This window comes from Hippoglossus stenolepis, chromosome 7 (assembly GCF_022539355.2).
Source record: "Hippoglossus stenolepis isolate QCI-W04-F060 chromosome 7, HSTE1.2, whole genome shotgun sequence".
NCBI classification, from domain to species: domain Eukaryota; kingdom Metazoa; phylum Chordata; class Actinopteri; order Pleuronectiformes; family Pleuronectidae; genus Hippoglossus; species Hippoglossus stenolepis.
Genome location: NC_061489.1, coordinates 11,397,586 through 11,422,084, shown reverse-complemented (window position 1 = coordinate 11,422,084; position 24,499 = coordinate 11,397,586). Strand labels below are relative to the sequence as shown.

Sequence of the window (24,499 nt, the reverse complement as noted above, 5' to 3'; positions counted from 1 at the left end):
ATAATAGAAGCTGCAAGCCTTTTATCGGGACCATACCAGCAGACCACAACATTAAGTTTGGACCCATTAGGCGTTACGGCTGATGTGTGAAGATTGTCGCTGCAGACAAGAGATAGTTTCCGGGCTGATTCTAGCTGTGCAGAATAAATGATCCATCTGTTCTCTCAGCAGTGTGCTTAAGGGGTGCATGCCCAAAAATAGCAAGGCGAGGGCAGATGATTATGCTAATGTGTTAAAGGGAAATATTAGGTTTCCTAGTTGATGTTGTTTTTAATGGAGCCTTACAGATAGAGTCATTATATTGATCTACATTAAAGGACATTTGATCCAAAGTGTATGAAGTGTCCTCTTTGGATAACAGCCGCTCTGATGGACACTGTGTGGCATTTATACAGTCGTGTGGCGCCCCCTAGTGTTGGGACTGAACAGCTGCACCACATACCGGAAGTGTCGTGGAGCGTGACCTTCCCTCTAGATCCAGCCTCGGTGTGACAGGACTTGTGGCCGGGGCAGCGCGGCGAGGTTCGTCCCGACAGCAGCGAGACATGCTGACCCGTATCTCCTGAATGTCGATGTCCCCACACAGGTAAAACCATCTCAGCCGTCCGAGGTTTGACGCCGTTGAATGCCGAGGCGAAGGGAACTTCCGGGTCCTGGCTTTTCATCCATATCTCATGCTAGGCTAGCTCATGCTAACGAGGGGGGGGCTCAGCGGTGCGGACGTGACAGATGGGACAGTGTCGTTATAGCTGACGTAACCTCTTTATATGTGAGTTTTTAGAGTGGTCGTAATGTCGGAACACAGGCTGATCCGAGCCGAGCCAGTAAAACTCAGCGTGGTGTTTTTAATGCGTTCTGCTGTCGAGCAGCGGTTCGCTGGAAAGTTCCAGAAAGTGTCTGTCGATGGCTTTCGCTCATTCTACATGTGTCTGCACATTCATTCAGTCATTGGCACCTTTCTGTGTTGTCACATTTTGTCTACTCAAACTATACGCGGGCTGAAGTAACGTAGTAAACTGATGACCTGTTGTGTTTGCTCTGTATTGACCCAGGCTGCTGCTGCTGCTGCTGCTGCCAGAATAAACAGTGGGAACAATGGTGAAATACTTCAGCTGCGCCGGTTTACTCAAAAGTAGCTGGGACCAAGTGTGTATCGCTTTCTGGCAGCGGTACCCCAACCCCTACAGGTGTGTGTGTGTGTTCTATGTGTTGGGATTTGGACTCAAAATGGTGCACTCACTTATTTCAACTCTATGCTATACATTAGCAAGTACCACTATGGTTCACATGTAAATATTATTACATTTGATTGTCAATAGCTTTTTTTTGTAGTTTACCATTTCACACACTTAAAGGTTCCATGTGTACAATTTGGGAGAAAGGGATCTATTGGCAGATATTGGCAGATATATATATTAATAAGAAAATAATCCTAGTGATGTTTTCTCTTATGTGTGATCATGTAAATTGTACGAATTGTTGTTTTCTATTCCATAGAATTGGCCCTTTATATTTTTGAGCATGGCTAGAAGGTAGCCTGTGACCCAAGCATTTCAAACGACTACTGTATACTTGTTGTGCACATGATGAGTTTTGAATCTTGAATCTTATATTCAAATACTTTATATTTAAATCTGCAGCGAGTCTTCTCTACAGAGGCTGCCTTGTTTTTGTTTTTTTACAGTAGCCCAAACTGGACAAACTTTAAACCTTTTGAGTTTTTATGACAACTGAAGGTACCACAGGTTATCTTTCTTGTTTGGAAAGGAAGTGTGAGGTGAGGGGTGTTCAGCTGTAACACGCAACTTCACCACTAGATGTTAACTGATTATGTGGCACTGTTACAGAGAAAAGTGTCCATCAATGATGGAGTTGAAGGTACATTGGATAGAATGTAGTCACACCTAGTGGTGAAGTTGCATGTTGCAGCTTAATACCCCTCACCTCACCCTCCCCTACCAAACATGAAAGATAACCTGTGGTACCTTCAGTTGTCATAAAAACTCAAAAGGTTTAAAGTTTGAGTCAACATCGGATTTGGGAAATGTGATGTTTTCTTACATTTTCTTGACCAAACTGTTGAGTTGATTAATCAAGTAAATAATCTGCAGAGTAATCAATGAAAATAAATGTTAGTTGCAGCTCTATTGTCTAGTTAGTCAACATCATTTCAGTTTCTTAATGAGAGGGGTCTTTGTTTGTTTATTGGTAATTTGAAATTAAATATCTCCGTTTTTAAGGCTTTTTTCTGACAGTGAAAACTGAACAATGAACCATTTAATTTAGTAATCGACAAAAGAATATAGAATAAAAATAATCGTTAGTTGCAGCCCTACATAGAGTATTGCCTTAATCCATACCATTTCCTTCTCTCCCACAGCAACCATGTTTTGACTGAAGACATAATATTCAGGGAGGTTACTCCATCCAACTGCCTGATTTCCAGACGTCTGTTGACCAAAGTCAGTCGAGCGCCTCGCTGGATGGAGCGGTACCTTCCAAAGCACATGGCCAGCCACGCCTACATCATCGAGGACTCCGTCTTGGACCCTCAAAAAAGGACCATGACCACACTCACATGGAACATCACCCACGCTCGCTTCATGGTAACCTGGTGCTTGAATCTATATGTGCATAGCGTCGCTTAGAGTCGTAACACAGCCTTTACAACGTTTCCCTTGTTTTTTGCCCTCGCCCCAGTCTGTGGAAGAGCGCTGCGAGTATCGAATTAACCCTGACAACAGCAGCTGGACAGAGTTGAAGAGAGAAGCTTGGATCTCCTCCAATGTCTATGGGCTCTCAAGAGCTATTCAGGTCAGTAGAGTAAAGTGGAGCTCAGCACTACGTAACGACACAGATCAGTGGACTCTGACATGAACACTCACCCAGCGATCTGTCATTTATAATCTGTTATATTCTGTGTTAAGATGCAACAGCTCAGTAATCTCTGTGATTTATTTATTGTTGTCCATAAGTAAACATGGGATATGAGTTACAGGTTGCTGACACATTATTCTCTAAGAGCTATTTTCTGTCTTGATTGACTGTTTGTCTTCTCTTTCCAGGAATTTGGCCTCGCAAGGTTCAAGACCAGTGTTACAAAGACCATGAAGGGGTTTGAATATGTACTGGCCAGAATGCAAGGTAACTTCTCATTCAGTTACTAGCTTATTCATCTCTATTGACATTTACATGTATATCTGATGAATTGTGAGTGTGGTGTAACTAGTAACAATAATAATTTGTGCATTGCACTTATTGCTGGAATTTGCTATGAAAGGGAAACAAGGGCTCTGATGGTAGATAAGCTGTAAACATTCAGGAAGCACAAGATGAACTGATGGTTGACATGTTACACATCAGTCAAATCTTAAGTATGAAGAAGTCTATGTTGCTCTCGAGTTCACTCTGTTTAACACAAGAGCTCTTTGTCCTGTGTGTGTGGAAAACTTGGGCAGCAGCTTCTAAACAAGGGTGTGGCAGAAAAAGGAAACTACTGCCGAGATTATGATTTTAAGTTTTGTTTATTTCAGCTTTATCTTTACATTTCCATGTAGTTTTCCAGTATTTGTAGCTAAGCTGCTGAATTCATTCTTGAAAAATTTGCATTTTTAAGCTTAACTAGTGTTCATAATGATAACAATAATCGTAATAATATAATATGAAATTCTCTCATAATAATATAATTATTATGAGAGAATTTAATGTCAAAATATGTCAAATGTGAAACAAACAGCCCCTCTAGAAATTTTGTCCAGGGGTTTTGTACATGTCTGAAAGCAGACTTACACAGACAGCTGAAGAATATCAGGGTATAGCACCTGTATTCCTGAACAACATAAATACATCGATCAGCCAAATTAAGGTCAACATTATATTTCCTCTGTAGGTGAAACTCCATCCAGAACCTTGACAGAAACGGCCACGGAGCGAGCGAGAGAGACAGCACTGGCAGCTAAGGAGAAAGCCAAAGACTTCGCCTCACAGGCCCAGAAGAAACAATATGTGTGAAGATCTACTTGAATCACGGGTCGTGTAGATACTGACACTGGGACAGATTCATCTTTACCCCCCCTCTCATTGTTCAGACAAGCATCAGGGTAAGGCAGACTGATCCCAGTCATGGGTACGATACCTCTATGAGGAAGCATCCAAATGAAAATGGTGGGTGGACCATAAAAGGCCTGAGCTGGGTTCAAGAGCCTGTTGCAGCCTCCCCGTGCGTGCCATGCTGAATCATGCTCTTCCTTTATGATACCAGATCATCTCAGTATTTACCAGAGATAAAGAGCGTAGAAAGGGAGGGCCCAACATGGCAGGAGCTGCCATAAAAAGATAATAGCACTTTGCCAACCCTGACACAGTTCCTCAGACCTTTGTTCAACCTCGGTGCCCATTAACGTTTTACTCTTCCTTTAAAAGTACGTCATGTTGTTTTGTAATAGTTTCACATTATTACCAGCCTCTTGTCTAAGAAGAACACGCCACTGAATATCTGATTCATGCAAATGTTTGTGATTTACTTAAGTTGTTATTGTCTTTTTATTTTAGTTCCGTTCAGCCACCCATCTTAATCATTTTACCAGGTTGAAGTTAATTGACTGAAGAAATGTCCTGTTGTTGGCAACCATAGCTTTATACGAAGAACATAGCACTGATGATATCGTCGTACGATCTGGTTGCCATGGAGAGCAGTGTTTTCAATTCATAATGTGTATACAAAAGGAAACAATGACACCTTGTACACCCAACTGATCTGATGATACAACCCATATAAAAGTATGCTCTTACTGTATCAACTCAATATCGACTTGTCAATAAAAGGACAGTTTATTTGTTATCAGCGTGTTGGAATGACTTTGTACACTTATCTATGTGTAATAACATTCACACTGTAGTTTTTCTTTTTATCATTCTATCATTTTCGGGCTTTGGTCACCAACAACTCCCACATACCTCTACTACCGATTTCAAACATCTAAATGTTCAACTCGTTCATTTTTCCTTTTCCAACTCCTTATACTTTCTAAAATATTCAGCTTTTCCTGTAAATTTTAGGCGTTGGTCACGAACTCCTCCCACATAGTTAATCCAGTTTTAACCACTGAAACGTTCAGCTCGTTCACGACATACAGGCCCTCATTTTTCTTTTTCCAACTCTTCATACTTTAAATATCCAGCTTTTTCTGAAATTTGGGGTTTTTGTCCAAAGTATATGGTCTTACTCTCCAGGGCCACCTCACTTTAAATATATATCTTGTGGAGAACCTTGTGTCCATCTCCAGTACTCTTTAACAGGGCAATCCCCAAAAAGCATAATGGTGGTTTGCATTTTGGTTTCCAGTTTCTCTAGGAAACAGGGATTATTACCATAATAGAAAACCCAACTTTTCCAAGCAAACTGGTACACTTCCATTGATACCTCCATGTAGTTGTTCATTCCTCCTCTGATATTCTTATGCCTCCCTTCTTCCTCCATTTGGTTTCAACAATCAGTTGAACAAGTTTCAAGATTTGACAGACCCTTATACAAACATGAAATAATTTCGCCATCAGTGTCTGAAGTATAAAAACATTCAGTTCATTCAGGACGTGCATGCTTTTTGAAATATTCCACTTGTATGCGCTTTTATTAAAGGTGTCTATGAGAGGCTTTTAGAGTGGTGACATCATGCAAGGACCTTTACAACTCTTGTAAAAAATAACCATAAACAACATAAATATAGAAAATATTTATTCATAAAAATAAAAAGATTACACCAGTACAAAATGCTACATATTATTACTGGGCGGAGAGACTGATGAATTCATACATACTATTAAAAGCTAATAAGGCATCTTGCATATACACAAGTGAAGGGAAGAAAAAGCACCTTCAATTATTAAATATATAGCAATGAATAGAATAGATACTTGTAATCATTACAAGTGGAAACTACCTGCCTGAGTGGTGTACTTGTTGCATGCATAGTCAACATTCTAAATGACAAAATGCACAAGCAGCGAAGTGTACAGTCGTGAAAACAGAAACATCAGTTATTATTAGCAGTGAATCAAACAGTGACTGTCATTAGATGTGTGCAAAGAGCCACCTTAATGCTCACAGTGTCTCTTTCACACAGGGAGTTCTCGCACTTCAACACAGAGTCGTGTAGTAAAAAAATACACCAAATTAAAATTCTGCATGGTTGAGTTAACTGCCGGATATCATTGTGCAAATATGACCAGTCAATGTCTCCCCACTGTTTTCCTGTTGGATATAACCACAATCTTTCTGAGATAAAAACAAGTGCAACGTGTGAACGTTTTGTGCAACAGAAGAAAGAAAAAAACAATACAATGACTGAACGTAACATAGTCGGACAATAATACAAAACATAGCCCAGATTAATGTTTAAGTGCATGCTACCCATGTCTTTACTGAAATATAAACTTAGTGCTAAAGAGAAGCTGTATAGAATACTAGACCAAATCTGATTTAAGGCAGAATTCTGGACAGACATAGTGGAGTTAAGAATAAGTTAAGAGTTTTGAATAAAAAGCCCTTAGCTGGGTTTGGAAAAGCCCTTAAAAAGATGAATAAACTGTTTGAATCCTTGTGGGTAACAAACACCTCATGGCTTTGAAAATCAAAATCAAATGCCATCAGTGGTTGATGCCAAAAAATATACTGTATATGCTCAATGTTACATCCAGCCCAGTGATTTATACTGCTATTCAGTGCAAATGGACATAGCTCATTCATAACCGACATTATTGTTTAGCTTGTAGTCTGACATCATTTGAGGGGGAAAGTTGCTCCTCCTGTTTAAAAAGAAAACAAAAGTGTTCAGCTGTACAGTAACGTCTCTTCCCATCATCCCTCGTCCTCCATTTGCTTGATTTTTGGAATGTTTTCATGTCTTCTCCTCTTCGATCTGGTGACAGCAAGTTAAGCGACAGAAGGTTAACTGCCGTCATAGCCAGGCTTTGTCCATGCTGGAGTAACAGTGGTCTGCGTCAGCCTGTGTAATGCTCAGTCCGTCAGGGTCCACACAGTCAAACACAATGCTCTCCACGTCAACCTCCACGTCCTCTGTAACGGAACAAAACATCGAATCATCAGCGGAAGGAAATATGAAGAAAACCTCCTGTTGTGTGGTACGTAAAACCAGGGCTGGGTCACATGATCAACATCACTAGCTTTCATTTACAACAATATTTTTTTTATATTGATGTCTATCACAACTAGAGCCCAACTGATTTAGTGGTCAGCCAATAAATGACTCAAATAAATGTCTTTGCCATTTTTGGGGTATATATCAGCTGACATCCGTGTCAGTAATTTTTTACTTCCTATCTGTATCAGCCCCAAAAAATCCATATCAGTCGGGCCCTTATCACAATATGGGAAAAGCTGAATAAAACAATCACTTAAATTTATTATGTTCTATTACTACACACAAGTCTTTAGGAGTGTAGAATAAAACATTGAAGCTGTTGATTACATTTTGCTAATGGATTATATATTTCGACAAAAGAAGCTTAGCTTAATACAAATAATATTTTTTGCACAGAATGAGATCTGTGGATTTTCCCCCATCACTGCCATTTGGAGCACATTTTTACGAATGATTACAGTAATCCAAATCTGCCTTAGGGCCACTTGACAATTGTACTCACACAGTCTTAAATCATGGTAAACTATCCTTTAAACTCTCTCTGCTATGACTTGGCATTGTTCGGACCACTTAGCTGAGAGGAGACCCACCTCTGTCGGAGTCCGACCTCTCGGACGACATGGTCGACCCCTGGCTGTTGTTCCTGATCCTCTCCGTGCCCCTCTGCAGCTGCTCCAGCCGCACCCGCAGCTCCCTCTGCTCCCAGCGCAGGCGACCCTTCATCTGCTCCGCACGCTCGTCCTGGTCCTGCAGCTTCTGAAAGGAGGAGGCGGAGAGGAGAGAGAAAGGAGTGAGCTGTGGACCAAACCTTGAGACAAAGCGAAGATGGAACCGGGAGGCCACGAGAACACGGTCACTAAAAGTTATGTTAACATCCTAACCACCTAAAACTGCATATGCGGACAGTGCAGGGCTTCTGTGTGCACCTTTATGTGGAGCTGGGCTCGTCTCAGCAGGTTGAGGGTGGTGTTCCTCACGGAGTCGGACGAGAGGGGGACTTGTTCCTTGAGCTGGTCCAGGCAGTGCTTCAGCTGAGCTCGTCTGCAGAGCACAGCAACAACAAGCAGCGACTCATGAGGTTTGTCCGTGCCAGCAGGGTGTTTCAAGATAAGTGTGACCTTGAAGGTAGGTTATCACAAAAAAAAACAAAAAAAAACATGAGTTACCTGTTTTTTTCCAGCTCATTGTGAACCGACCTGCAGGGACAGACAAGAGGAGACAAGGTGGTTAAGTTGAGAAATATACAGTGTGCAACTCAGCAGTGACAGTCATAGTGTTGGTGTTTGAAAGGGGGCGTTTTTATCAAAGCAGACAGTCAGGCTTTCACAGCCACACCCTCCTGTCAGTTGTGTTATGTCATGTATTCATGTATTCACCTATTGCCACCAGCAGATATCTTCCTGCTCTTCTGTTTGCTCTTCCTATCGGAGTGACCTGGGCTGAGAGGCAGGACTGAGGCATATCCATGTTCTGCTTCTGTGCAGGAAAACACATCCCGTCACAGCTGTGTTAGGAAATAAACACTTCTCAGAAGGTGTGGTCTCTGTTTTTAGCCCACGACGACAGACTACAAGTGTCTGTCTGGGACAAAGTGTTGGTTGGAACATGGGAATAATACCCCCCTTGTTTTCTTTTTTATAATTATATTCTTATTTATAAAATTTTGTTCACAGGTAAACATAACAACAATAATAACACTGCACGTCTCAAAACAAAGTTGCACAGTGCTTCACAAATAACAAAAAACACAAGTAAAAACAAACGTAGAAAGTAAACATAAAAAATGTAATTAAAAAAGGAATAAAAACACTAGACGTGTGACAAAGAATTTAGGCACGACCACCCATAACAATAATAAAAAGTCGAATTAATATTGCACGTTTACTTATTATTACTTTTACTGGTGTTTTCTGACCTGACTGTTTGCTGCTGTAGCACTGCTAATTCCCCCATTGTGGAACTAACCAAGGTTTATTTTGTTATCTTGTGCTAAATATAAACGACATTCAATGATTCGTATGAATGAGCTGCCGTGTTGTGACTGGTGATTTATTATTATTATGTTATAATGATCCTCGTCCTCAGGCTTGAAGTGACTGAAGTGAGATGAGGACAAAGACTTTGTGCCGCTGTCATCAGCATCTTCTGCCGGGCGGTTTGTTTTTGGATTTGGCGCCATCACGCACTGATCCTTCACTTTGATTAAAACACACGGTTCGGTCCATGGAAGAAGCTGAGACGGTGTCTGCGGGACGAGGCGGGTGAACGAAACTGGTCGATCGGTGCATTTGCTGCCTCCCTTTCATTCACGGCTCCGAGCGCTCGGGTTCCTTTTCAAACCGGGAGCAGATTGGCGCCTTCGAGTACAATGATGCCTCGGATATGTAGGTCACTGAGTCAAACTGAGAAGATCGCTTCTAATAAAGTCCCTGCAAAAAAAAAAATAAACAATCTCCCTCCAATCTCGATCCTCTGCTGTGTGTCGTGTCCCCGCGGTGTGTTCTGGTCGCATAGTTTGTGTGTCTCCGTTGTGCATTTTGTTGTTCAACAACAAGCAACTTCCTCCCCCCTTGCAGACTGACAGTTGTCGGTTAAAAACCTACCTCTCTCCCTCCTCTCCAGGAACTCGGCGGCCCGGAGCAGCACCTGGATGTTGCACATGTGTCCTTCCATTGTTGTTGTTGTTGTTTTCGAGGTAAATAAGCAGTAAACCGGGTTAAACAACGTTCCTGCGGCTCTGAAGTCTGCAGCCTGGAGCAGATGAAGCTGTGTCTGTGCTACGTCCACAACCCACACAGCCCAAACACTGATGCTGCGTTCATGTACCCCATCCTAACCTCGGATATTAGACTATCTTCCTCATATTGCCCTTACACGCGAGTATTTGCTCCTAGAAAAAGTGACACACTCTGGTCCGCGTGGGTTTATATGGCAGTAGCCTACTTTTTGTATAAAACGGCAAGTATACAAAAATAACCAATCATCAATCAAGGTGGGCAAAGACCCATTTCTATGTAGCACAACGTCATAAACACTGTCAAAGTAAACGTGTTTCTCAATAACTCCTGACCATGAAGTAGCAGTTGAACATTAGCCAGCTGTCAAATTTACATAAATGTTGATTAGTGTGTGTTGTTCTTATAAATCAATAAATTAAACTAAATTATTAGATTTCCCGTATCTAGTGAATGCACCGAGAAAAGACGTAATACGTCATTGTCAAGCCCCCAGCCCCTCCCCTCCACAGCACCTTTATTTTTCAGACATTTAGTGACACGAGCTTATGTAATTGCCCCCATTAAATCAAAACCTGAAACATATAAGTTAAACCCATTTATGCTCTAACTGACCCTTTTATTCACCCCTGAAAACTCTGGGTTTGTTCAACCTGAGACGACAGAAACTTATTGTGTGAAGTTGACAAGGTTTTTCTTCACTTTGTCTCTTTCTCTTCCTGTTGAGCCAGATGTTTGGTTTCATGTCAGTAATCCAAGCACATTAAAATGCAGAAGTGTACGTTGAAAATTACTTTGTTACCCGTCTTTACATATGCGAGGCCTCTGTCTTTTATTTTTATCAACGTGAGGACAGAAACTGAGATTTCAGAGATCTCTTGCATTCAAGTAGTACACAAAATGGCTCCACCTTTAGAATAACATCTTGGATACACATATTGCACAGTCTTTATTTATGACACACATTCTTACATTACCAGTTCCCCTGCACAGAAACATTTCCCCTGCACGAATATTGTAAATTAAATAAAAACATCTGTGTGCAGACACTGATCTATGAATAATTATTTGTCATGGTGTGGCTGGCGGCACTAATGGGACATTCCTGTCATAGTTATCATAATGTCAGTATCATCCGTTTCATTTAACTGTGCAACACTCATTTGTCTGTTCAATTTCAATATTTTCTGTTTACACTGGAAATATTCTGTTTAGATTGTATATATTATTGCTTTTTTACATATTTCCTTATGTTTGTATTGCTCTCATCTTTATATTTCCTTATGTTTATAGTGCATGTTTACTTCTTTATTATTCTTAATGGATGTTTCTTTTCTTTACTATCCATTTGCAGCTGTCACATGGCAAATTTGACCTGTAGTGGCACTTAATAAAGGTTTGTTTTATATTATCATTTCATAATCATATTGTACATTATATGATATTTCTCAGCAAGGATGATTGTAGTGCGACCTCTAAAAAGTAGGCTAATATGGCTGCATATAGTCTCAACTTGTTTTAAAAGCATTTCAGTGACTGTATTTATATTTACTAAATGTTGAAATACAGTTATTCAATGTAACTATGTATCTGAATGTCCACACTCAGTTTTAACCAACTGCAAATTCCAAAAATTTATGGTAGGCCATTACTGGGATTACCTATCATTGACTATTTTCTACAACTCAAACTTTTAGATTTTTGCTTTTTTATTTAGGATAAATTTCTATTGCAGCTGATTAATCTTTCTCGATCCACTAGATTAAAACACTGGAGTAAAATGAATGTTCTCATGGTGAATCTCTGCATATGAGCTCCACCGATGATGGGTTTGATTGAAATGACTCATATTATCTGATGTCAAACCCAAAACATAAGAATTTCCCACCTCAGGGTTTATAATTGAGAGTTCAAGGGTAAGGTCCATAGGTCGGTAAACCTGCAGTTAAAACAGGACACAGATGTGTAAAAAAAAAAAAAAGATACATCTATAACTCAACTCCAGCCTTCATCTTTCTCATTACCTCTGCCAAGGAGGTTATGTTTTCACCCCTGTCTATTTGTTTGTTGGCTGTTTTGAATGTGTGTTTGTGAACAAGGTTATGCAAAAACTACTGGACAGATTACTGCGAGACCTGGTGAAAGGATGTGGTATTGGTCAGGGAAGGACCCAATCGATTTTGGTGCAGATCTGGATCAGGGCACAGATTCCGTTTTTTCTTTTTTAACATTGTGAGATCGGGTGTTTTTTGTTCGACATTTTCCATTGTTTTTTGAAGGAATAATTGATTGATCTTGATTAAAAAATAAAATTGGCAGATTTAGGGGATTAATATATATGAGTGTGTGTGAAATTTGGTGCAGTTTAAGGAGACTACTGGGCCTTGGCAGAGTCAAGGGCTCTGAGTGCCATTCTAGTTTTATCTATAATATTATTTTTTACATTACAGAATGTATAGAAAGTATTCTTACAGATAAATAATAATATATTTTTTAAATTGTATGTTCAGTACATACTGTAACACGCAGAAAAGGGGGTTTGAATAACTGAGCTGTTATTCTCAGCTGTAAGTTTTCCGACTGAGGCTGTATTCAGAGGAAAGTGGGAGGAGAGGCTTGACCTCACTAAATATGGCGGCATCCGGCTTCACTGTCTGCGCACGGCTTCAGTGGGATTCCCCGGATAGGAGTGAAGCCTCTTTGCCAGCAGTATCTTTAACCTATGAACTCCCGAGTGTGCCAGTACTCCGCCATATTGACTGTTGTCTTGACTGGAGGAGATATAGAACATTTTGAGGTCCGAGAAGAAACGAAAGTGTGCCCCCGAAACCACCGAAACTGGTGCAAACTTGGCCAAAGCGCACCATAAACATCGCGGCAATGGCGAGGAAGAAAAGCAAGCAGCCAGGGGTCGCCCAGAAGGAGCTGGCGCCCGGAGAGCAGACCGCACCGAAGAGCCCCGTCTCTCCCGGCGATGCAGCTGGCGGTGGCGGTGGAGATGCTGGGCTGGATCGGCTGGCCACCACCAGGGCGAACCAGGTAGCTAGCAGCAAGTCAATCGCTGCCTCTGTTTGAAAATAGGCTAGCTAGCCTCTGCGCTAGCAACACTCTGCTAACTCAAGCATCCTCCATTGTGCTTTTATTCCGTGTAGCTAGCTCCTGCAGAGGTGAAGGTACACACACACACACACACACGCTGCTTGGTGGGAGGCTATTTTAGTCCTAACGTAGTAGTGGTGCTGGATGTGGGGGGTGTACGTCGTTCGATATGTAAATAAATAAATAACATGCTCAACTTGGCTAGCAGAATCGCCCACCCAGCCTGCCGGCATTCGGAGGGCAAGTGTGGCTAGCGCTGCAGCCCACCTCCCTTTGCCCGGACAGGTGACATTGTGCCTCGGACAGGTCGTCTGGTTTCCAGCGTTCACAACTCCTCATCCGCCCCAGCTAACGTTAGCCAGCAGGCTAGCCGGGCTACAGCTAGCGTGCTGCAAACGTGCTACACTCGAGCCCATCCGCAGGAACCAGCCAGACGGCGGTGGCTAACAGCTACTAGCCAAACAGCTAAAGGAGATTGCGGGTTCATAACGAGGGTGGCTCACCCCCAGACGTCGTCTGTGTTGTTTATTCTGCTCTGTGAGCTAACCTGCTGTCGCAGTGCTGACAGCAGCTAATGTCAGAAGTTTCAGTGCACGGTAGAATGTAGTTTCTGTGATGCTAGTGATGCTCGGCGGTGGCTGCATCCGAGTGGGTAACATTGGAGAAGTTGAGATGAGGGACTGTTGCAGCCTGGAGCTCAGCTAACCTTACACGTGACCTCTGACCCCTGTAGGGACTCTGCTACTACAGCTTATACCACATGTGTAACATGTCATAACAGCACATGTAACGTTTTCTGAAGAAATGTGTAACTTAGGAAAAACCTGCTGATCCTTATGTGCAATGTATTTATTGCTATATTATAAGTTTGTTTACTGATCCCCACTGGAAAACATCTATCAGTATATTAACAGTTTATTTGGTACATCCAGGTAAAACTAATGGCAGCTAATTTTCCTTTAAATAGTTATACAGAGTTGATAGACCCCATTTTATATTTGCATCACTCTTTGCAGTCTTCTTGCTCGTACATCTAATCTATTACTCACTGTCCATGCACACACACACACATAATCAGGGTCATGGATTTATTGCCAAGTAGGTTTATACAAAGAAGGAATCTTGAGATGCTTGTGCATGAACCCGAATATATAAATAGAAATAGGGGACAGTATAATATGCCAAACACTAGAAAAAGATATATACATTATGAATGTTAGATATTTGCAAATTGAATGTTTTACAGTATGACCATTATTGGCCTCAGAGAGTTCAACCACTGTCACAGTCGAGGATATTTAGGCAGTGCAATGTTGGGGTCCTGGGACGTGTCGATAAGGCCGCTGCATCTGTGACAAAACTGTTCTTGGGGTGTGACGTTTTGGTCCTATTGGTCCGCAGGCTCCTGCCAGAGGGAAGTAACTCAAAGAGTTTGAATATGATAATGATTACACACATAAAAAAATCCCTGTTTTATATTAGAAATGATTCTGAGAGACATCAGGCCTAACAGACCCATACTTTTTCCCTCTAGTGTTAATTAACCTACAAAATTCTGTGTCACACATCTCAGTTTGAGTGGTAATCAGAGTATTTAACCACCTCCTTTTCTCCTCCTAGCCTATGCACACCTGCTGCCTCCTGTGCCACCGTGAATTCAAGGACTGGGGAGCAAGCTCCACGAACGGACTCCCTGGGGGCCACGGGACCAAGTTGGCTGACGCTGTGCCTGCGCTCTCCCAGGCCTTATTGCGGGAGGCGCCAGGGCGTAAGCTTGCAGACGCGGTGCCCTCGCTGTCTCAGTCCCTGCTGGGAGAGGTGCCTCTGTGGATCTGTCAGAGCTGCTGCAAGAGTGTGGAAGAAGAGGAGAGGCGGAGCAGCCAAGAGCATCCGACGCCGGTAAATAAAAGGGGACTGATTTGGGTCACGTCGGGGTCCTTTGCACCACTTCTTTTTTTTACTGCATTTTAGTTCATCTCTGTTTGTGTCTGTCGACTGGCATAATCTCATCTTTATTCATCGTACAGAGCAATGTATTTGCATGTTCTTACTACAAATCTGTCAGTCTGAATGTCACCTTGGATTCAATTAGTTTCAGAACAGCTTGTAGGGCAACAAGAGTTGCCCAAACTTGTTTTCTCTCCCTTGTTTTGCTACCATGATTAGTTCAATTCAATCTAAATTGTATAGCGCCCAAATCATACACATCATACATTATCGCAAGGCACTTTTTTTTTTTTACATAGTAAGGTGTAGACCTTAAAAATTATAAAGGAATTCCACAGTTCCTACAAGTAGGAAACACTTTGGTGACCGTGGAGAGGAGAAGCTCTCATTAACTGTAAGAAACCTCTAGCAGAACCTGACTCAATGTGGGCGACCATCTGCCTCGACTGGTTGGGGCGAGAGGAGAAAGAGAGGAGAGTTGAGTAGAAACGAGGGGAGAGAAGAGATAGGGGGAGAGAGGGGAGACAGACCAGGAGCAGTTGTGTAACCATCATATTAGAAGCTGCTGCTCCTACGTGTGCCAAAATGTAAGTTTGTGTTGATCTCCTGATGATTAACTAATTCAGTGTTTTTTTGTCTTTCAGGTACCATTGTCACACTCTTCCTCCTGTAAGTCCCAGAGCTGTGGGAATGGTTACCCAGAGCAAAGTACTGTAGACTGGGACCCGAGTTCCTTCCTGTCAGCCCACAAACTGTCAGGTCTCTGGAACTCTGCCCACACCAATGGAGGGGAACACTGCAACCACAATACTTCTTCACACTCACAACAAGGTCTGTGATCACAGGGACGACTCCACACAACCTTTAATGACAGGGACAGTTATTCATTTCAGGCTTGTGTTGTGAGTTTCAGTTTAGTGAAATGGACACAAATGTTGTTTAGAACCAGAGCTCCAGGAGTGCTTTGTTAGGGTACTTGCTCAGCAATAAATGTGTGATACATTTCTGGCTTCTTTGTTCATGTGCTGGTCTACGGTGTCTTAGAGGAACAAAGAGGCATCTTGTAAAAGCTTATGATGCTTTGTGTCCTGAGGCGCTTCGAGCTCAGCAATATGAAACGTGCAAAGTTATTTTAAGGTTGTTGTTACAACTTTTGAAGTGCACTCGAATATAAAATGGAGTCGATCTAACTAAATCAGATAGTATGGCTTTGATCAGCAGTTAGGAAATATCCATAACTGATTCTGATAACCTGATCATTTATTTAATTCCATCTTATTATTAAATTCCAACAAAACCAGGAGTCACAGAAACTACCATACTTAACATTTCTTAGATACTTTGAGTTGCAGCTTTTCAATTTAATGACAACTTTACCCTCAAAAACAATCATCTCTCACATACATTTGGTCATTGTGATTTTTTTTCTTACAATATTAAGCATTCATGTAGAAACCAACATCAGTGTAATTGAGTGTTTTATTATGCGTTTTTTAAAAACTAATATACTTGTACACTACAAAGGAGTAACTATAGTGTTAAAAATAGAAAATAGAAAAAAATAGAAACACGGCGCAAACATTTTAATGGTGTGAAATGTTAATTATAGCCAACAATAACAAGTTCACCATTTGATATGTTTTTCTAAAGCACAGACAAGGAAACTGCACCTAGAGGAGAACAGAGAAGATCTTAAAACTAACTTCCTGTTGCTCTCATTCATTTAAAAGCTACAGTTTGGACATTGGTTCAACAATGGTTCTCATGTGCTGAGAAATCATACCTAAGCTGCTCTATAGTTCAGAAATGAAAATGGGAGCTAATCCATTTCCGTGAGTTATATAAGTGATTATCCAGTTAGGATTGTTGTCATACCGACATAATTACTTTGAAAACCACTAATTGAGATGCATTAAGCGTCAAGAATTGTTTTGTGATCGAATCATTGCAAGTTAGATTTAAATTTGATCATGGATTATATTAGCCCGGTTTTCTGAGTACATGGTCATGACATTACATTCTTTTCAAATAACTTATTTCTCTGTCCTTCAACTAGAAGTTTCTAGGAGTCCTAGAAAATGTGTCTAGCTAGAAAATATCTGAAAGATGTATCTCGAGCAGCGAGTTGAATGTGAAAGTGAAACGTGTCTTTCATAGACCAGGGAAATACAGCGTTGCTTTGATTTCTTCCGGATCTTATTCAACCACTTTGGAAACCTACCTGGTGCACAAACTGCACATGTGTGGTTGGATTTTCAGTTTAGCAACTGCACAAATGGGTAATTTTGCTGAATTGTATTTAAACCTTTAGCGATGGCACGTGCACACCTGTGCACATGCACAAACAACTTTAATTAATTTCATTTCAAAGACTTATTTAGGTGGGGACTCAAACAATGGATGTTTAGCTGTGAGTTGTGCTTGTGGAAAACTTTTTTTTAAATTGTCTTGAGTTCGATCTGAACTTAGGAACTTTATGTACTTCATTATATATCATGGTAAATGTTAAAGTGGACATTAATGTAACTTATAGCTGTGTCTACTGATAATGATGGTTGATTTACATGTTAATATCCTTCAGGGTTTCAAATAACCTGCCTCGGAAGAGCGAGGAATTATTTTTACATAATATAAACTACAGTCTACAAAGTCTGCATGCGTTACTCAAGTCTCAGCACCTGGAAAGTTGGATTCATTGGAAACCATTGAAATAGTAAAACTTTCCCAAACATGGGGATTTTTGTGGCATGGCCAGAAAAAAACTATTGTATTGCTCCTCTAAAGCTTAACACAGTTTTATAACACAATTTATTAACAAATTCATTTGCTAGATGAAAATGATGTCTGTAATACAAAAGGAGTATTTTCCTTTTCAGTAATCATAATCATATTGTCTTCATCAGTGCCCTAATACATCCATTGAATCTTCTCCATCTCCAGGTTTAACACTGGGATCAGCCTTTCATGAGAAAAGAGGACTTCATGAAGCGCCTGGGAAATCTGCGAAAACATCAGGGACCAAAGTCTGTCCCTACAGTCACCCGTCATCCCAGAATACCAGTGGATCCTCTGCTGGGAACCCCCTGTCTACCTCAGCAGACCTTTGTAAAACCACTCCTAAGCACTTCAAGACCATGTGCCGGCGTCCAACGCCACCAGGTAATTTCCCCCTGACTCTTAGTGTTCAATTGGGTGATCCTGTGCCAAATCAGCCCACTTCTCAGGCTATTAGTTATTATCATATGCAACCACAACGTAGTTTTGATGCTGGCGAACTGAAGTGAGTGTGGCCCAAAGGTGTGATGATTTAACAAAATAACCCAAAAGGAATTTATTATAACTGGAACCCTGTAGAATCTGCTCAAATTGTTCAACGTAAATACTCATGAATTTACTCTTTAATTTCGATTTTATATGTATATATTTTTTATTGAGTAATTGGTTACCATTACTGTAGTGGAAAGCATAATTTAAAAAAAATATTGGTCACTCAGGTTTTACTAGACTTTGTTGTCGTTGTTTGTTTATCAATAGAAAAGTGGACCAATTTAGTACTACTCATGTCGAGTAGTCTATATAGACTTGTGCAAATAAGAAATCAAATTAGATGAACTGTGTAGAACAAACAATTTGTGAATAGATCATTTTTGAACAAGTCATTTTATTCATATTTTCCATTGTCCAGGTGAAGCCTTCCACCCCAGTGACCACCATCAACACACAGACTTGTCGGTGCCCCCCAACAGTCCCACCGGCCTGTCGTCCCAGCATTCCTCCCTCCTGCCCCCAAAGCCAAACTCTGGGCAGCACGGTCACGTTACCTCGTCGTCTGGCCCCAGTGTAGCCGCCCATGCAGCGCACGCTCCCTTCTCCCCGCTGGTACCGAATCTCCACGGCCCTACAGCCAAACTTAATTCTCCCTGTCCGGACAGCCCAACACCTGTCCACAAGCCCAGCCCGTGCAAAAACTCCCACATTCCCGCTGTGAACACGCAACACAACAAACTGGGCACGTCTTTAATAGGCTGTAACCACCCCTGTAATGGACACAGTCAGGGAACGGTGGCCACTTCCAATGTAGGTCATCTGTCAGCTGGAGCCTGCAGGTGAGGACTGATATCTGGACATTTCTTTTTGGAGGATGTAAAAGACAGCAAGTGGCTTTGTGTTGATTCAGAATACAAAGAACATCTGGGTGTTGATAACATAATGTCAATTCTTTCTTATTTGTAGGGACCAAGCATGTAAGGGGCACAAAATGACTAATGGGACGCTGTGTCATCCTCCGTCTGAGCTGGAGGAAGGGGAAGATGAAGACAGCAGCTCTGAGAGGAGCTCCTGCGCCTCCTCTTCCACCAACCAGAAGGACGGGAAGTACTGCGACTGCTGCTACTGCGAGTTCTTCGGACACAATGCGGTACTTAGAAACCTTTTCTTGTAACGTAGTTTGGAGTGGTAAACAGTTCCCTTTATAAATTCTAATATCAATATTTTAATATATTATTCTGTCACAGCCTCCAGCTGCACCAACGAGCCGAAACTATGCTGAGATCCGAGAGAAACTCCGCTCACGTCTGACCCGACGTAAGGAGGAGGTGCCTCAGCGTCCAGATTCAGACCTGACGGTGCCTGGTGTCATCGACAACAGAGACGTGGACGAGCTGCTAGACTTCATAAACAGTTCCGAGCCCAAACCTGTGAACAGTGCCAAGGCTGCCAAACGGGCTCGACATAAACAAAAGAAGAAGGTATGAAACTCTAGAAACAACTTATGGTAAGATTTAACCAAAGACGGCAACATTCTGCAGTGGTAAGCGTTGCCTAAACACAAGCATCTCTATTCAAACTGGGCCTCAGCTCTGGTTTCACATTAAGAAAGTGAACAGTAAACAGCTACACAGGATCACATGCATGCATTGTCTCCTGTAAATCCCTCATGTGTCTGTAGACAATCTGAATCCTGTTGTCCAAGTGTAAAGGCTTTTAATTCCATAATGTAAATTAATTGAAGCACAACTGCTAAAAATGTCTCCCATGTTTCAATTTAACATTAAGATTACTCTGACTATGTCAACCCTTTGATACACAAGCTATGCAAACCCCTTCTAGTGCACAACTTGGGTCAAACATGACCCGTATTCATTTCCTGTGTTATTTCATGCATGCATGGCAGGGTGTTTCTTTGCTATATTCTTTTATAGCTTATTCTTCCTTCCTAATTTAGAAGAGTCTTCTTTGTTTCGCAAATGAATAGCATTAATGAAGAAGGCTCCTTCAATGAGTCATCAAAGGAGCCTTCTTCATTAAGGAGAGCTGGATTCCAAGTCACACCCACAACTCCAGCTTGATCCTGTGGAACATAGCTGAGGACCAGTCTACTATTCTACTAGGTCCTCAGCATCAGATATTTCAGACTCAGAATCAAGACTAAGAATTGCCTCCTCATTTTCCTCATCCTGTTCCTCATGCCTCTTTATGACCATTTCAACCATAAGTCTGAAATGAGCCATACTAACACTCTGGATAAAGAAAATCAAAAGCATATTTTCAAATGCATATCAATCAGTCTATTAAGTATATACAGTTATATTTCAACTTTTATTTGATTGATCTAGCTATGGTTAGCTAGCCAGAAAAGAAGCTAGCTAGCTAATAGCTAGTTAGTATTGTACATATTTCTCTTTCTCACTAGTAATGGATTGTAAAATAAGACTTGCATGCATCAGATGTGCAAAAGTAGCTGTGTGAGATGAATGGTAGGTGTTCCGTAGTGAATACATACTGTATGGGTCATTTTTTTACCCATGTGTGTAAAAGTGATGACGAAATACGAAATTTCCGTTTGTTTATAAAGTAAGAAAGGAAAATTATGATTTGTGGTAATCGAGAACAAAATATTTAATGAATTCTTAGAATATTAAAGGATAAAATACTTTTATTTCAAACATATAGCAAAGAAACACTCATGCATGAAATAACACAGGAAATAAATACGTGTCATTTTTGACCTATGTTGTGCATAAGAAGGGTAGTGATACAAAAATGATTTCTATTCAAAAAGTAACAAAGGAAAAATTCTGTTTTTGTGATTATCATAAACAAGTTAATTGGGGAATACCTGAAATACTGAATGATGAAATTCATTCACTGCAAAGATATAGAAAATAAAAACTCGCCCAGTCCGTGTCCGCCCTCCCCCGCGGCCGCATAAGGTCCCGAGTTCGCAAGTGCTCGGGCCCGCACTGTGCTGCTTCGAAGCCCTAGTTATGTATTGTCCTGGTAACGTTATATTTTATGTGTGTCTCATGTCTGTACATCATCTGTTTCAGGAAAAAGCTCAGCAGGGCAACATGGGTGCTGCAGGCAGTGACCCTCATTCCGATCCATCTGAGTCTGTTGACGAGCCAATTCCTGATGGTTCTGAAGCCAGCCGGTTGCTGGACTGGCCTCAGCTGGAGCTTGAGCGTGTCAACAGTTTTCTCACCAGTCGGCTGGAAGAGATTAAGAACACCATCAAAGACTCAATCCGGGCCTCGTTTAGCATGTATGACCTCAATCTGGATGTCAATGACTTCCCAAAAAAGGCAGCCACGTTGGAGGGCAACCATTTACTGTCCCATCTCAATGGTTCCTCGGACCTGCAGCAGATAGACCTCGACCTTGCCCCTCTTTCACTGGGATCGTTTAAAAGCCACCTTGATTTGGTTAATGGATGGGAGGACACAAGTGCTGTATCATCTCCTAACAACACCACCACTACAGCGTCGGGAGTCATTGTTGGGTCAAAGGACATCCAGCGGTTGCCCACAACCCCCAGTCTCTCAAAACTCATAAGGGTTCGCTCTCCAGAAAGATGCACGTCTACTGGATCTGACAATTTGCCACAGATGCCAGCCCTAGCAACGGCGAAATCGAAGGAGGACAAGCCTGATCCCAAGAACGCAGCTGTTGGGAACGGTGGTGCGAAGTCGAAGAAGAATAAAAAGCAGCAGCAAAGACAGGAGCAATCTCTGTCTGAGCAAAATTCCAGCAAACCAATAAAAGCGGCCGCCGGGACTGAAACACAGAAACCTAGCGAGTCTAAAGAAATGGCTTTGAATGTCTCAAAAGTCCAGAGCAAACAACTGCAGCACACTGCAGACAACCACAGGAACGGACTTAAGAAGGTCGAGGAGGGCAGATCATCCAAACAGGGAGCAAATGGAGCAAACGGTGGCCTCTCGAATGCACAAAGGGGGAAAGGTGACGCAGAGACTCGGGGAGGTCGAGCTGAGCCGGATGCAGAAAGCAAAGCTCACCCCACGGTTACAGCAAATGGGCAACAGCAGCTGCAGCAGCAATCCAAGGGGAAAAATAAGAAGAACAAGAACAAGGGTGAAAAATCCAGTGCTGTTGGTACGGGAAGATGTTTGTATTTACAATCACAACAATGTGTGTATTGTTGTCGTTTCAAATTTTTTTTAATCTGTCCATTTAATATTTAATCTCTTCTTTTTTTCTTCTTTAGATGATGTATTTCTCCCTAAAGATGTGGATCCAACACAAATGGATGAGATTGATAGGGAAGTGGAATACTTCAAAAGGTAAACTATACAACAGCAATACAACAGTGGGTCAGGAAAAGAATAAGAGCTTAGCTGTTATGTTGATAAATATTAGAAGCATCACTAAATCTGTGTATTCTTTTTTCCTCTTCTTGTTTGTCTGTCTTTGTTCCCTGTAGGTTTTGCCTTGATTCTGCAAAACAAACTCGCCAGAAGGTAGCAGTGAATTGGTCCAACTTCAGCCTCAAAAAGGTTCCTTCCAATGCAGCTCAATAACTTGGATGAGTGCCAGAGATAAAAAAAAAAAAAATTCTCACCACACAGTCTTTCAGTAGAGCGTTATTTGGCCTGAGGCGTTCTCTCATTCCCCGTTTTCTTCTCTTTCTTACTAAGCCAAGGGGCCCAGGTTCAAAATCAAACTCCATTCATTCAGGAGACTGAAACATAACTTGTGGCTAAGAAGCCAGGGATCTGTCTCAAGGCAGTCTCGACCCTCTGCTCTTATTGCAATGTTCACTAAATGAGAGATGCAAAAATGGATAAAAGTCTGACTCCACTGCATCCATGTGCTCACGTATGTAGTATGTAAACAATTATCTTACATGAAAATAAATGTTTTTATTACAAAATCTGAGACATTTTAACGTTGTTAAACTTCTGAAAACCAATCGGTTCGATTTGGTGCTTGGCATTTTGACCTATTACACAAGGCTCTGTAGACACTACAGACTATTTGTCTAATACTGTACAACTGACAAGAAGGAGCACAAAACAACACTTTGACCTTTTTAGGGGGAAAAAAAACACTTCTCTTCTGCAGAGAGCAACCACTGCATTGGTTTTACTCACAGGCGTTAGTGGTTGTTCATGAATTTCAATTGGATTTCTTTGAATTTGATCAAATTGTTGTGGAATCAGTGACAGAAAATTTTACAGACGAGCACTTGATGACCTTCCCTCTACACTGTTCCCTTTTGTACAAACTCCAGAAATGTGGAAAAAACATGAAATGTTTGACAGTTTTCAGTTCACAAACACTAATATAACCTTGTTGAAAAAAATTGCTGTGTAAAACACTTGGCTCACGGGATGCATCTATAAAAAAAAGTATTTAACTCCAATTAGATACCCATGCATGAAGTGTAGAAGAGAAAAATCTAAATCCTGTCCCCTAGTCCTGTAATCGGGCGAAGTTCAATGTGTCGCTGTTGCGTGTTGCTTCAATATCAATCCTCCCTTGGTGTTAATCTTGAGCAAATATCTTTTAGTGATAACCAATATACACTCTGCCATCTGTAGGAGAAAAGTCCTTTACCACGGTTTCCTCACTCTCAACCCCCTATATCCCAGCAGTGACAGGTACACCAGAGTGCAATGTTCATTTTAACGTTGGAACCATCACTCCTTGTTTGACACAGTTAATTTCAATGCTTGTACATACTGAGTGATTATTTTGGGCCCTTTTGAGCCTTTGTCATATGTTTCCTGAGGTTGTGTGTCTACGATATGTTTTCAACCATACTACTCTTTTTTTTTTGTTATTTTCTGTACTGTGACCCTGTTGGCACCCTCCACCTCAGCTAGCCGATCTCAAGTCCACCTCTTGATGATCTTTGAATGACAAATACCCCAGAAGACTTGATGCCTTTGGGAACAAGGGCCTGGGGATTGACACCAGTAACCACGTTTTAGCTGATGGCTTTCACTGAGAGGGATGATTTCTTTCCTGAATCTGTGTTCTGAGATTTTGTTTTCATATAACATCTCTGATGCTTTTCAGGTTATACTCAATTAGAGAAGATTATCTTAATGTTTCGAATGTAGATTTATACTATTCCAATAATAGCCAAGTGTATGTTGGCTTGTTTCTTTTTTTTAAAGTTCACTTTTGATACTGTGAAGAATCTTTCGTTCAGAAAGATTAAAAACAATACAGTTTTGACAAAAAAATTAAGTGTGGTGTTTGTTTTCTAAGTTCATTCTGACTTCAGTGTTGGTTTCCATGACGCTTCAT

General features: G+C 41.3%; 3 protein-coding genes across 5 annotated transcripts; 2 read left to right on the top strand and 1 right to left on the bottom strand.

The window, feature by feature from the left end:
* Positions 1-430: 430 nt before the first annotated feature.
* Positions 431-4,840, top strand: prelid1a (PRELI domain containing 1a). Of its 3 annotated transcripts, none has more exons than XM_035161625.2 (6): positions 431-586; positions 1,053-1,187; positions 2,381-2,606; positions 2,701-2,814; positions 3,066-3,144; positions 3,890-4,840. In XM_035161625.2, the coding sequence occupies exons 2-6, from the start codon at positions 1,096-1,098 to the stop codon at positions 4,009-4,011; spliced, it is 633 nt and encodes a 210-aa protein (XP_035017516.1). In that variant the 5' UTR covers positions 431-586; positions 1,053-1,095; the 3' UTR covers positions 4,012-4,840. The 3 variants fall into 3 exon arrangements, with proteins under 3 accessions (XP_035017516.1, XP_035017519.1, XP_047196539.1); XM_047340583.1 differs by having other exon boundaries at positions 468-586; positions 1,059-1,187; XM_035161628.1 differs by lacking the exon at positions 1,053-1,187 and having other exon boundaries at positions 464-586.
* An 877-nt stretch (positions 4,841-5,717) lies between these two features.
* Positions 5,718-9,964, bottom strand: mxd3 (MAX dimerization protein 3). Its single transcript, XM_035161630.1, has 6 exons — positions 9,764-9,964; positions 8,537-8,636; positions 8,327-8,356; positions 8,087-8,201; positions 7,751-7,916; positions 5,718-7,075 (listed from the first exon to the last, which is right to left on the bottom strand). Exons 1-6 carry the CDS (start codon positions 9,831-9,833, stop codon positions 6,957-6,959), a joined length of 600 nt encoding a protein of 199 aa, XP_035017521.1. The 5' UTR covers positions 9,834-9,964; the 3' UTR covers positions 5,718-6,956.
* A 2,662-nt stretch (positions 9,965-12,626) lies between these two features.
* On the top strand, positions 12,627-24,435 carry fam193b (family with sequence similarity 193 member B). The gene is made up of 10 exons (XM_035161467.2): positions 12,627-12,934; positions 14,615-14,893; positions 15,586-15,772; positions 17,882-18,100; positions 18,627-19,047; positions 19,175-19,358; positions 19,456-19,689; positions 21,271-22,336; positions 22,449-22,524; positions 22,665-24,435. Exons 1-10 carry the CDS (start codon positions 12,776-12,778, stop codon positions 22,759-22,761), a joined length of 2,922 nt encoding a protein of 973 aa, XP_035017358.1. The 5' UTR covers positions 12,627-12,775; the 3' UTR covers positions 22,762-24,435.
* The last annotated feature ends 64 nt before the right edge of the window (positions 24,436-24,499 follow it).